Here is an 11,255-nt window from a genome sequence, read left to right on the forward strand (position 1 = left end):
ACTTTTCTACGAATACTAAGCAGAAAATCGTAATGACAATAGAAACAATAGGGTATATTGGTGCTATACGCCTTTGCGTATTAAATCTTTATGGTAAGTTAGAGTAAAGTAAACGCCTATGTAACTTGAAAGAAAGCCAATATTTGACAACTGGGCTAAATGCAAACAAACTTAAAGTTAAGGCGCGCCGTTCTTTTTTTGTTAGGAACTTTACAATCAAACTTTAATTTCTGTTTGCGTGTAACAGAAAGTTATTGGCAGGGTCTTCGGCAGTATAGGTAAAAGATATTGGTAAGACAGCGCATGTAGCCGCAGTTTTAAACCATGTTTTCAGTAAAGAGATTGAGATTTATTGTTTAGTAAAGTATTCAATGGCAGTTAAATTTTAGTTCACCCTTTTAAGTAGTTCGAATTACAGACAGTAGTACGACTGCCTCACTTTTAAGACATAAGGTTTGGCATATTGGTCATTTGCATGATTTTTCTTACAAAGTTAAACGTATGTCAAGTTTAAGCGCTTTCGGCGTTAATGCTATCAAGTTCCGTTTGTTCATCCTTATCATATCGGTGTTCGAATATTTAAAAGTTGCAGCGTCCTATGCCACTTAAGTTAGAACATTCTAAATCTACGAAATGTAATGTTTTGCTAAATTTATTGTTTGTTAGCATAGTAGCCTACTGTGGGGTAAGGTGGGATATACCGTTAGCGGTAAATCTTATATTTCCTGATCGTATTTTAAGCAATTACCATACCACTAAATGAGACGTTATAGCATTATAAATGTCCTATCTTACCCCACCCTACTATATCTATATAAAAACATTTTTTACAAGAAAACGGCGCGAAACAGTTATATATATATACATTCATTTGGTGCCTATAGCCACGCGACTTTGAAATTTAGAGTTCTCGGTCGATCGATTTTCAATGAAACAAATGTATAACGTTAATTTACTTTATCGGTTCTTAATTAGTGCGAATTCTAAAGGCGGCAATCGTTTGAAACGATTTAATTTAAATGTTGTGATTCATGATACCGATATGAGGGCACGAAACATGGATAAAGAAAAACTTCTGTACAGGTAAGGTGATAAAACTTACATTTTGAACTTTAAAAAAAAATTGATTTATGTTTTAAACCATTTTTTCTGGTATAGATAATAAGGTGGGGGAAGATGAGACACCTTTGGCACATAATATCCGAATATCCTGTCCGTGTTTTAAACAGTTAACAACAGACTATTGGAGTTTTGAGCATATAGTTTTACAATTCTTTGAATGTTCTTTGTTTACTGCCACATGGGAGGAGAAAATAGAGTTAAAATGTGTCCCAACTTCCCCCATCCTACTATACATTGGTTTAATTATGCATTTTAATATCATTATTTGCTGATTTCGTGTACTATGCTTTGAAATTAGTTTTTACATACGAAATTGGTTGCTTTAAATGTATTAAGTATTTTGCTGGTAATTCAAAACTGGTTAAACGTAACTTTATTCTCGTGTGGCCGAAAAACGACAGTCGAAACAAGAATGTTCTGATTTATACATCTTGTTCCTTAAGTAAACTTTATGGGTGATTGTTTTATTGCTGTAAAACAGTACTGTATATAGTTCAACCGCATCTACAAAACCCAAATGCTTTCAGGTTTCTGTTTAGCTGCGCAATCGGCTATTTCCTCGGGTCTTTTATAATACGAAGGCGAACTATTTCGATTAATTCGGACGCACTAACAAAACGGGTGGACTTTTTGGACAGCAAGAAAACAGTGTACAGTGCTGAAAGATCTCCACAACAGTTAGATCTGGAACCTTCTGCACCAAAAGCGAATTTGTACATCGGTAAGAATCTTATATGCTCTGCGCTGTATATAATATATAGAGCTTGTTTTTTTATAGCATATAGCAGTGTGGGGTAAGATGGAATATCCACATATTTTCTAATCACGTTGTTAACAATTAACAAAACTCTTCTAAAGTCGTGAAGCGACAAGTAGCCTACATGATTCTCTTAATACTCTTCGTTTCCTATTAACTGGGACGAGAAAACAGAATAAAAATGTCCCATTTTACCCGCCCTACTATATTGCACAGGTTTACTTTCTGTTGGTTCAAATTTGGAAACACGGGTAGCAGCGTCACGTGATACATGGATGACGCGATCAGGAGCAGTTATTGAAGTTTATGCCAACAATAACCAATCTCAAAGCAATATAAAGACAATCAAGTTACTTGGTGTGGACGATAATGCATACCCGCCGCAAAAGAAGAGCTTCTCAATGCTAAAGTATATGCACACCGCATATGTGGACAAGTACGTATTAAATGACTGAATGAAATAAATGAGAATGAATGAATGAATGAATGAATGAATGATTGAATGAATGAATGAATGAATGAATGAATGAATGAATGAATGAATGAATGAATCAGTTACATTTAATGAATGAATGAATAAAACTCGCTTTTTCCTTGCCTGGTAGGAAAATGACAGTGTTATAAAACGGGTGTTCTGTTTCATACTGCTCGTGCCCGCTTACCATTTACCACGTGTGTAATTTTGTAGTATAGTTTTATGGTAGTCGGATATTTATCCGCGCTTATGTGAAGAACCTTAAAATTTCTTTTACAGTTTGATGATAAACAAGTCTCGTGATAGAAAACACTCGTATTTTGCTGTCATTTCCCCACTACGCTAGGATAAAGCAGATCACATTCATTTATACTTTCACATTAACTGCATTTAATCCCAGATTTGACTGGTTCGTACGTTTGGACGACGACGCATACGTAGACGTGGATAAACTATCTATGTTTCTAAATCGAATTAATTCTTCCCAACCGCGGTATATCGGAAGTCCTGGTTATGGCAAAGGAAAAGAAGACTTATTGAGCGACGGCGATAATTACTGCATGGTAAGACCTGTTGTATTATACTGTGGGATGGGGTAAGACGGGACACCTTTTTAAACCATTTTCTTGTCCCATTTGGTAGTAAACAAAATCATTCAAAGAATTATAAAGTCATATTCCACGACTATTGCAGACCGCGTTGTTAATTGTTGGCACTCAAGACACCTTTAGCACATTATATTTAAATATCCTGGTCGTGTTTTAAACAATTATTAACGGTCTATGGAAATAGTGAGGACTGTTTTTTTAATTCCTCAAATGTTTTTATTCACTATCAAATAAGAGAAAAAAGAATGAAAAGGTGTCCCATATTCCCTACTATATATAGTAGGATGGGGAAGACTGGGCATCTTTAGAACATAATATCCAAATATCCTAATCGCGATTGAACAATTAACAACAGAAGTCGTGAGGAGACAGTTTTATAATTCTTTAAATATTTTTGTTTACTATAAGTAGGGTGGGGAAATACGTGTCACATTTAGCACATAATATCCTGATCGTGTTTTAAAGAATTAGCGGTCAACAATTCTATATTAATTTTTACTCCAGGGTGGTCCTGGTATGGTGTTCTCTCGTGCCCTCATGCGACAGCTCGGCCCGCATCTTGGGGAATGCTTACAACACATGTACACGTCACATGAAGACATCGAAGTCGGGCGCTGCGTACAGAAATACACGGGCATCAAGTGTACAACTTCGTGGGAGACGAAAAAGATCTTCTTCCAGAACTATAACAGCGGAACTTACACGAATAACATAAAAGACATTACCGCTAAACAACTCGGTAACTTTTTTCATTATATAGTACTGTGGGATAAGATGGGAGACCTTTATAGCACATTGTATCCAAATATCCGGCTCGTGTTTTAAACATTTAACAACGGTCTATGTGAGTCGTGAAGATATAGTTTTATAATTCTTTAAATGTTCTTTGTTTACTACCAAATGGACGAGAAAATAGAATGAACAAGGTGTCCATCTTCCCCAACCCCACCCTAAACTCGATTTTCTCGTCCCATTTGGTAGTAAACAAAAAACATTCAAAGTACATTCAAAGTACCCTATCCTCACGACTCCCATAGAGTGATTTTAATTGTTTAAAACACGATCACGATATGTGAACATTATGTGAAGGGTGTCTCGTCCCCACCCTACTATATGTTTAAAACAGCGCAGCTAAATTCTAACTTTCCTAATGTATTTACAGACGAAGGCAAAATATTCCATGCGAATAAGGATCCAGCGTACCAATATCGCTTCCACACGATGGTGCTAAAGAGAAAGATTGCCACCATTTTGAAACGTATTGCTCAAGCCGAAAAGGACATTCAAATAGTTTCGCTACAAAATGGATTTTCGGACGATGCTGTAAGTGCTGTTAAAGAAACATAACATTTTAAGGAATAAATAAATAATAGGGTAGAAGCAGATGGGACACCTGTTCATTCCATTTTCTCGTCCAATTTGGTAGTAAACAAAGAACATTCAAAGAATTATAAATCGTATCCACACAAACCCTTTGAACCGTCGTTAGTTGTTTAAAACACGATCAGAGTATTTGAATATTATGTGCTAAAGATGTCCCATCTCCTCCGCCCTACTATGCTATAAAGCAATTGGTGTACCTTAGCCGGGCAACGACAGTCGTTATAACGTTGATGTTCTGTTTCATACACCTCGTGTATGCTTCCGAGTTACCACGTATGTAACTTTGTAGGTAACTATCTGTTTGGACTTTTTTCGTTTGTATATATGCCTGACAAGTTAAACAACCCATAAAGGACCACTGAAACTTTTTGTTTTTGCATTATATACTTATTGGTACATCTATTTTTTATAACACATACTGCCAAAATTTCACCAAATATTAGCTACTTTTAAACCGGCAACAAATATGTTTTTAAAATTGCTATAACTCAAGTTCCCGGCCACGTGAGGATAAATAAGCCAACCCTATTTTTACAGGGCATGAATGCGCATGCGCAGTACCGATGGAGCACAATTTACAACCGTGACCATTACAAAGCCGATCGTTCTCAACCTATGAAACGAATGGATCCGACTTTAAACCATGTTTTGGTCGAAGATACCAATACCTTTATACGGGTTCTGCAAACGCGAGTTAACAATGAGTTCGCCAAACTGAAGGAAGTAGATTTTATTAATACTTACTTTGTAGTTAACCCTTTGCATTCAATGGACGCTATATCACTACTGGAATGCAAGTTTAGTACAGGGCCTGGGAAACCACGTACAACGCAGCATGTTTCGGTCCACCAGCGGCACCGTTTCACCAGCGCTACGTTTCTAAGTGAACCCATTGAACTATGCCCGACCGGTTGTGTTAGAAAAGACAACGAGCCGACAGTTCTAATCAAAAGAGCAAACGAAACTCCTGTAAATTTCCTGACAGCTTTGAGTGGCAGACCTGAAAATTTCATCCGATTTTTGAACAATTTTGAAAACTCGTTTTTGACCCGTGGGGAAAAGGTGAACCTTATTGTTACTTACTTTCCGCCTGAATACGAGGTTGATATTACTACTAATTCGTCTCAAGAGATTGTGGAGGTGGACGGTATCTCGCCCAATTTTGGGAAAAATACCCCACTCGGCCCGGACGCTAAATTTGTGACTGAAAACATGAACAGATTGCAAAACGCATATCCAGATTCAAAGATTGCCGTGATCAACCTCGAGCCCGGAACAGAATTTTCGCGGGGACTCGGCCTCCAAATCGCCGCGAAAAGCGTAGAGTCCCGCGATGAAATTATCTTTTTTAGCGACGTGGATTTGGTGTTCGCTCCCGAGATACTGGACCACATACGCAGAAACACAATACGACATAAACAGGTCTACTACCCAGTATTTTTCAGCCAGTATGACCCGGACGTGGTATATGTTGATATGCCGAAACCACAAAACTATTTCATCTTCAGCGAATTAGCTGGATTTTGGAGACACTTCAGCTACGGAATGGTTTCTTTGTACGCGAGTGATTTCGACAAAACAAACGGTTTTGATCTCTCAATACACGGTTGGGGATTAGAAGACGTACACCTGGTTAGTATTTTTAAATCCCTTTGTAAAATAGCCCACATATTTTAATAACATTTACACCGTTACTATAATATAGTAGGGTGGGGGAGATGGGACACATAGCACATAATATCCAAATATTCTGATCGTGTTTTAAACAATTAACAACGGTTAATGGATGTTATGAGGATATAGTTTTATAATTCTTTGAATTTTCTTTGTTTACTGTTAAATGGAAAGAGAAAACAGAGGTAAAAGGTATCTCATCTTCCCCCACCCTACTGTATTATAAAAACACTCCTTTTAACCTAATAAATAAATGCACATACAACGGGGAACGTGGAAAGTTACTACCAGACAGAACCCGGCGTATTGGTTTTCAGTTTTAAAACTACAACCAAAGCGTAGTCCATTTACATATACGCACTAAAAAGCTATACACCTGTAAGCCTATACTACATTACTAAACTATTTGTTAAAATATAAAGCCTTATAGTGCATCGAATGTTTGTAATTTACTATGGAACTAGGTTAAAATTATTTTATGTGGAATTCCTTTTTAACACTTGGTGTGTCCAGTGTTTTCATTTCACCATTTTTGTTTGGAATTGCAAATAATTTTTTTCTTTTGTTTTCTATAGGTAAATGCAATTTTAGCCGCTGGTCTAGATGTTTTTAAAAGCACAGAGCCTGGACAAGTTCACATTTTTCACGACAAAACATGCGACAGCTCCCTCAGCGAAAACCAACGAACGAGTTGCCAAAATTCTAGGGCCGCACATTACGCCCCTTCGACATTGTTATACTACTTGTGGAAAACTCCAGAAAGTAACGAGACAATAGAAGAAGTTTAATTAAAATATAGAACAGTCGGGTAAGACATAACATGTTTCATTCTCTTTTCCTGTTCCTAAGTAGTAAACAAAGAATATTTACAAAACGACTCGTTATTTACGCAATTTCGCGCAGTCATGGCTTTCAAACAGCGTTGGAACTGAATATTATATCGCATGAACATTAGGTCACATACCGATATGCGTGTTCTGGCGTAAATTTCCTCTCTGCCTACTGTTTTCACCCGTAAGCTATTAGTTATTGTTAAATCTATAATACAGCGGATAAGATGGGATACCGTTAGCACCGAAAGCCCATATTTCCTAACTTTTTAAGAGTCGTGACAATACGGTTATATAATTCTGTACATATTGTTTGTTTACCACCAAATGGAATGAGAAATTTGAAAAAGCGGAACTAAGTATCTTTAGATAACTATAGGCTGTGTGGGTTGCGACACGGAACAAAACACCTTTGTAGTTACCCCACCGTTGTTCACTTGAATATGGTTGCGACATTTTACCTTTACGCCGCAATACTTGGACATTATTTTACCACATATATATACTCATTGTAACCCGGGGAGTTTTAACTCGGGAGTTATCTTGACATCACTGATGTTACACCACTTTCCAAACAATATAAGAGGAAGTCAGTGCAGAAAAGGAACATATTATGTTTGTTCGGTCGAACTAACGACACAAAGAAATAAAATGCTATAAAATAACGGATCGTACGGAATTAAAGCATATTGATAGGTGTTATAATTCAGACAGGGCTACACTTTTATAGGGGAGGTGTTAATATGTCTGATGTATAGGGCAAATTTCAGGTAGGCCTACATGATATGTGCGCATATTTTGGCTAAAATCGAGTTGTGTTTATGCGAAACAGCTTCAAATTTAGTAAAGCAAAACTATGCGTGTAGGAATAAAGTATGCGATGGTTTATCACAGGTCACGCCGTGGGTCGCCGACTCGTTGTCACACTAGGGGTGTAGAGACGTTTATTTAGAGTATTGCAGACGCAGTTTACCCTTGTCAGACATGCGATAAAACGAGCGTGTGGTCTTGTACACTAACACAAGGTCACTAATGCATTTTTGCCTTTAAACAAAAAAAAACATTTCCAATTTCGTTTCGAAGTGACTAAAATAATTTCGAAAACGAAATTTTGTTTCGGAATTTTATGCCTTGAAACAACATTTAGACAAAGAAGTATAAATCAATACCTGTGCATTGTACGTAAAATCTTTTTTTCCTTTATGTATTTGTAAATCCTACTTCTGGTAGGTAGTTCAATATTTTTTATTCTTTATTTTTACTGGCGTGCCCATGCAAAACCGACAGCACAAGATTGGCAATTAGTTAAACAAATATATCACAGTAATAGGTAAACAAATCTAGTACAGCGGAACCTAACAATACTTGTTGCGCCATGAACCAAACACCCTTTTGACGTCACTGTCTTTGTTTCACTTGGCATATACTGTATGCTTTAATGGTTTGTTGATGTAATACGATATTTTACTATTTCATTATACCCAACGAAATCATGACGTATTCTACCCCAACCAAGTGTAACGATTACTTTAGTCATATTACGCCCGAGATTTCTTGTATGCAGATTAAGTATCATCGGTTTGTTGTAGCCTAACATATACCCATATTAACATAGCTCCCAGGCAGCAACATACATCGAGCTTTTTAAATCCCATGTATTTCCTTATAAGTACGGTACAACGCGACACACATGTTTTGCAAACAGTAGAATATTTTTAAGTCTAGCCGACCATAGGTCACATTTTAACAAAACAACAAATGCCTTTGCCTTTAAAATTACCATGTAAAGTTCTTTTATATAAACTTGACAAAATGACATATAGTAGGGTGGGGAAGACAGGACACCCTTAGCACATAATATTCAAATATATTCTGATTTTTAAACAATTAACAACAGTTTATGGGAGTCATGAGGATGTGATATTTACTACGAAATGTGACGAGAAAATATAATGAAAAGGTATCTTCTTCCACCACCCTACTATAATACGTTTATGCACTACTCCAGCCTACATGTTGTTGTACAAATAAACAATAAGGCAATGCTTTTGTCTGGTTTAAAATTATTCTGAAATGGTATCTGCTTTTTGTATAGCTCAAAATATGGTTTAATAATATAAAGTTGTTGGTTTAATGCCTTATTACATTTCTTGTTCATTTGCTTATTCAGACGGAAAGTGTCACTATATTAATACATTATAGTATCAAGCAATATGTCAGACGTTGATCCAGTCCAAACCGATGTTGCTGTGGCCGCGGATTCGCCCTTTATTAATATAAAGGCGAAAATGCCTTTCGTAGATTGCCAATTAAAGGTTGACAATCAAGGATATTTCACCGCTATGATCGGTGGAAACGCAGTGCTGCTCACGACCGCGTTACTTGATAAAATCGCATATTCTGATATAATAGCTATGTTGCCCATTGGAGGTTCTGTTTTGGCACTCTGCTTTGCTCTGTACCATCTTCGGTACAACGCCGGCCCGTTTTCTCAAGATGGCGGTACACAATTTGCTGTGAAAGACAACGCAAACAGATTGATGCAGCTTCGTGAAGAACTAAAAAATGGTTCTTTTCGAGAAAATATCGAAAGCAAAACAAATGCTTTCATCAAAAAACATCCTGGCAAACTTTCAGTCGAGGAGTTAAAGATAGAGTCTTGTGAAGGTCAGTTTATATTCCTCCTAATAGGCATCGATACTTGTGACATATCTAACTATTAGCAAGATATCACTTTGCTTACGATTAAACATGTTCTATATTATTTCGGTACATAGTATGTTAACAAACGTACCACTTGCGCAAAACGAAATGCCATTAAAAAAACGAAAAAACCACGAAAGAATAACACCAGAAAAATAACTTGGATAATATATGAATAATGACATAGAGTTTAATATATATTTGAATGCGACACACATGTAATGCATTGCCAATTACATAGTTTTTTATGTTCAGAAATTGAAGTGAGTCAAGGTGCTGCCCAGTTTTCAATGCACAACTCAGAAATAACGGGTACTGTCATGCACTCGATCCGCTCTGCTGTTGTCGAGGATGCAAGTGGTGTAGGTATGCGCAGAGTATGAAGTGGGGTATAGCTCATGTAATAAACATAGCCTGCAAGACCAAAAACACTTGGGAATAATATAATAATAAAACACACACGTTAGTAACTCCTAAAAAAGTCAATACGAAATAGTTTTTACAGATTTTATGTTAAAATAAAACGTTTTTTTTTATGTTTTGTGCAGAAGCGTTTATGAGGGAGGCAGCTGGTGGTGACAATCAACGTGGTGGTAAGTTATTTGTATTAAAAATGTAAATAAAAGCACGATTGTTTTCTATATAACTGTACATAGTACATTTGGTGTGTCTGATCAATTTGGTTTGTTACACAGATAATTTTTTTTAGATATTTTGTAACCCGTGAAAACCCGTGTTTGTAATCCATGAGATGTTTATCTTATAGTGTAATTTATAACTGTCCAGAGTCGTATAAACACTGAGGAGTCCAACTGCCGCCATCTTGTTTCCAAAATCGAGCAAAAGCGTTGACTTTCGCAATGAATTTAAATAAACTGGTTAGGTTTTGTTTGCGATTTCCTTTTGTGGGAAGGCGTAAAATAGCTTATATTTACCTTATCAAACATTCTTTGCGAAAAATATCAAACATTCTTTGCGAAAGAAAACAAATTTCGCATTTTTTAGACTTTCCAGCCTTTAAATTTATTTTTAAGTCCATTTTCCCCTTAAATTTCTAAAAAAACATGCATTTTTCCTTTACCTACTGTGTTATGTTGGAAACAAGATGGCGTTCAATTTGTCTTTTACGTAAAAATGGGTTGGACTACTCGGTATTTCTATGGCTCTGTAAATGTCTACACAGCTTTATTTAACTTAATTTCAGTACCGTTTGGGGGTGTTAATATGAGCGGCATGACAGTGAAGGATTCTGTAGTGGCTTCAGAAAGTTCAATCATTCAGAAATCGAAAAACAAATAGGAGGGTTCGTATTTGAAAAATTGAACCAGGAAATGGCTTATATTGTTTAAAAACATGCTTAATAATAATAACTTGAGGAACTTAATTCTAGTTTTAAACGATGGCATAATCTAGCATCTGCCTTATGTAAATAATATGTTAAACCCAATTTTAAATCTAAAAAATATTAAACTGGTGTTTTGGACCTCTCTCTTTATTGTGGCCTGTGTTGGTAATTGTGTGTCGCGCTTGTTGTATCGTTGTGTACAAATACACCTGCAAAAGTACATTTAGTGGAGTATATGATTCAGTATTCTATGATATGATTCAAGTCACGCTCCGGTCGCTTATTGGTTGGAGGTAAACCTAGGCTTCAACAAGTTGCAAAACATTTCTATACCAGACAGTAGCTATGAAAAAATTGC

At 36.4% G+C, this 11,255-nt stretch overlaps 2 protein-coding genes across 2 annotated transcripts; both read left to right on the plus strand.

Annotated features, from left to right (window-relative positions):
* The first annotated feature begins 981 nt into the window (after window positions 1-981).
* Window positions 982-7,396, plus strand: LOC149734770 (chondroitin sulfate synthase 3-like). Its single transcript, XM_089879958.1, has 8 exons — window positions 982-1,083; window positions 1,650-1,843; window positions 2,096-2,315; window positions 2,755-2,917; window positions 3,467-3,701; window positions 4,125-4,285; window positions 4,883-5,977; window positions 6,595-7,396. The coding sequence occupies exons 1-8, from the start codon at window positions 1,043-1,045 to the stop codon at window positions 6,805-6,807; spliced, it is 2,322 nt and encodes a 773-aa protein (XP_089736084.1). The 5' UTR covers window positions 982-1,042; the 3' UTR covers window positions 6,808-7,396.
* Window positions 7,397-9,062: 1,666 nt separating this feature from the next.
* On the plus strand, window positions 9,063-11,119 carry LOC149734771 (uncharacterized). Its single transcript, XM_089879990.1, has 4 exons — window positions 9,063-9,516; window positions 9,808-9,918; window positions 10,101-10,145; window positions 10,757-11,119. The coding sequence occupies exons 1-4, from the start codon at window positions 9,063-9,065 to the stop codon at window positions 10,849-10,851; spliced, it is 705 nt and encodes a 234-aa protein (XP_089736116.1). The 3' UTR covers window positions 10,852-11,119.
* Window positions 11,120-11,255: the final 136 nt, after the last annotated feature.

This window comes from Ciona robusta, chromosome 6 (genome assembly GCF_009617815.1).
Source record: "Ciona robusta chromosome 6, ASM961781v2".
Lineage (NCBI taxonomy): Eukaryota > Metazoa > Chordata > Ascidiacea > Phlebobranchia > Cionidae > Ciona > Ciona robusta.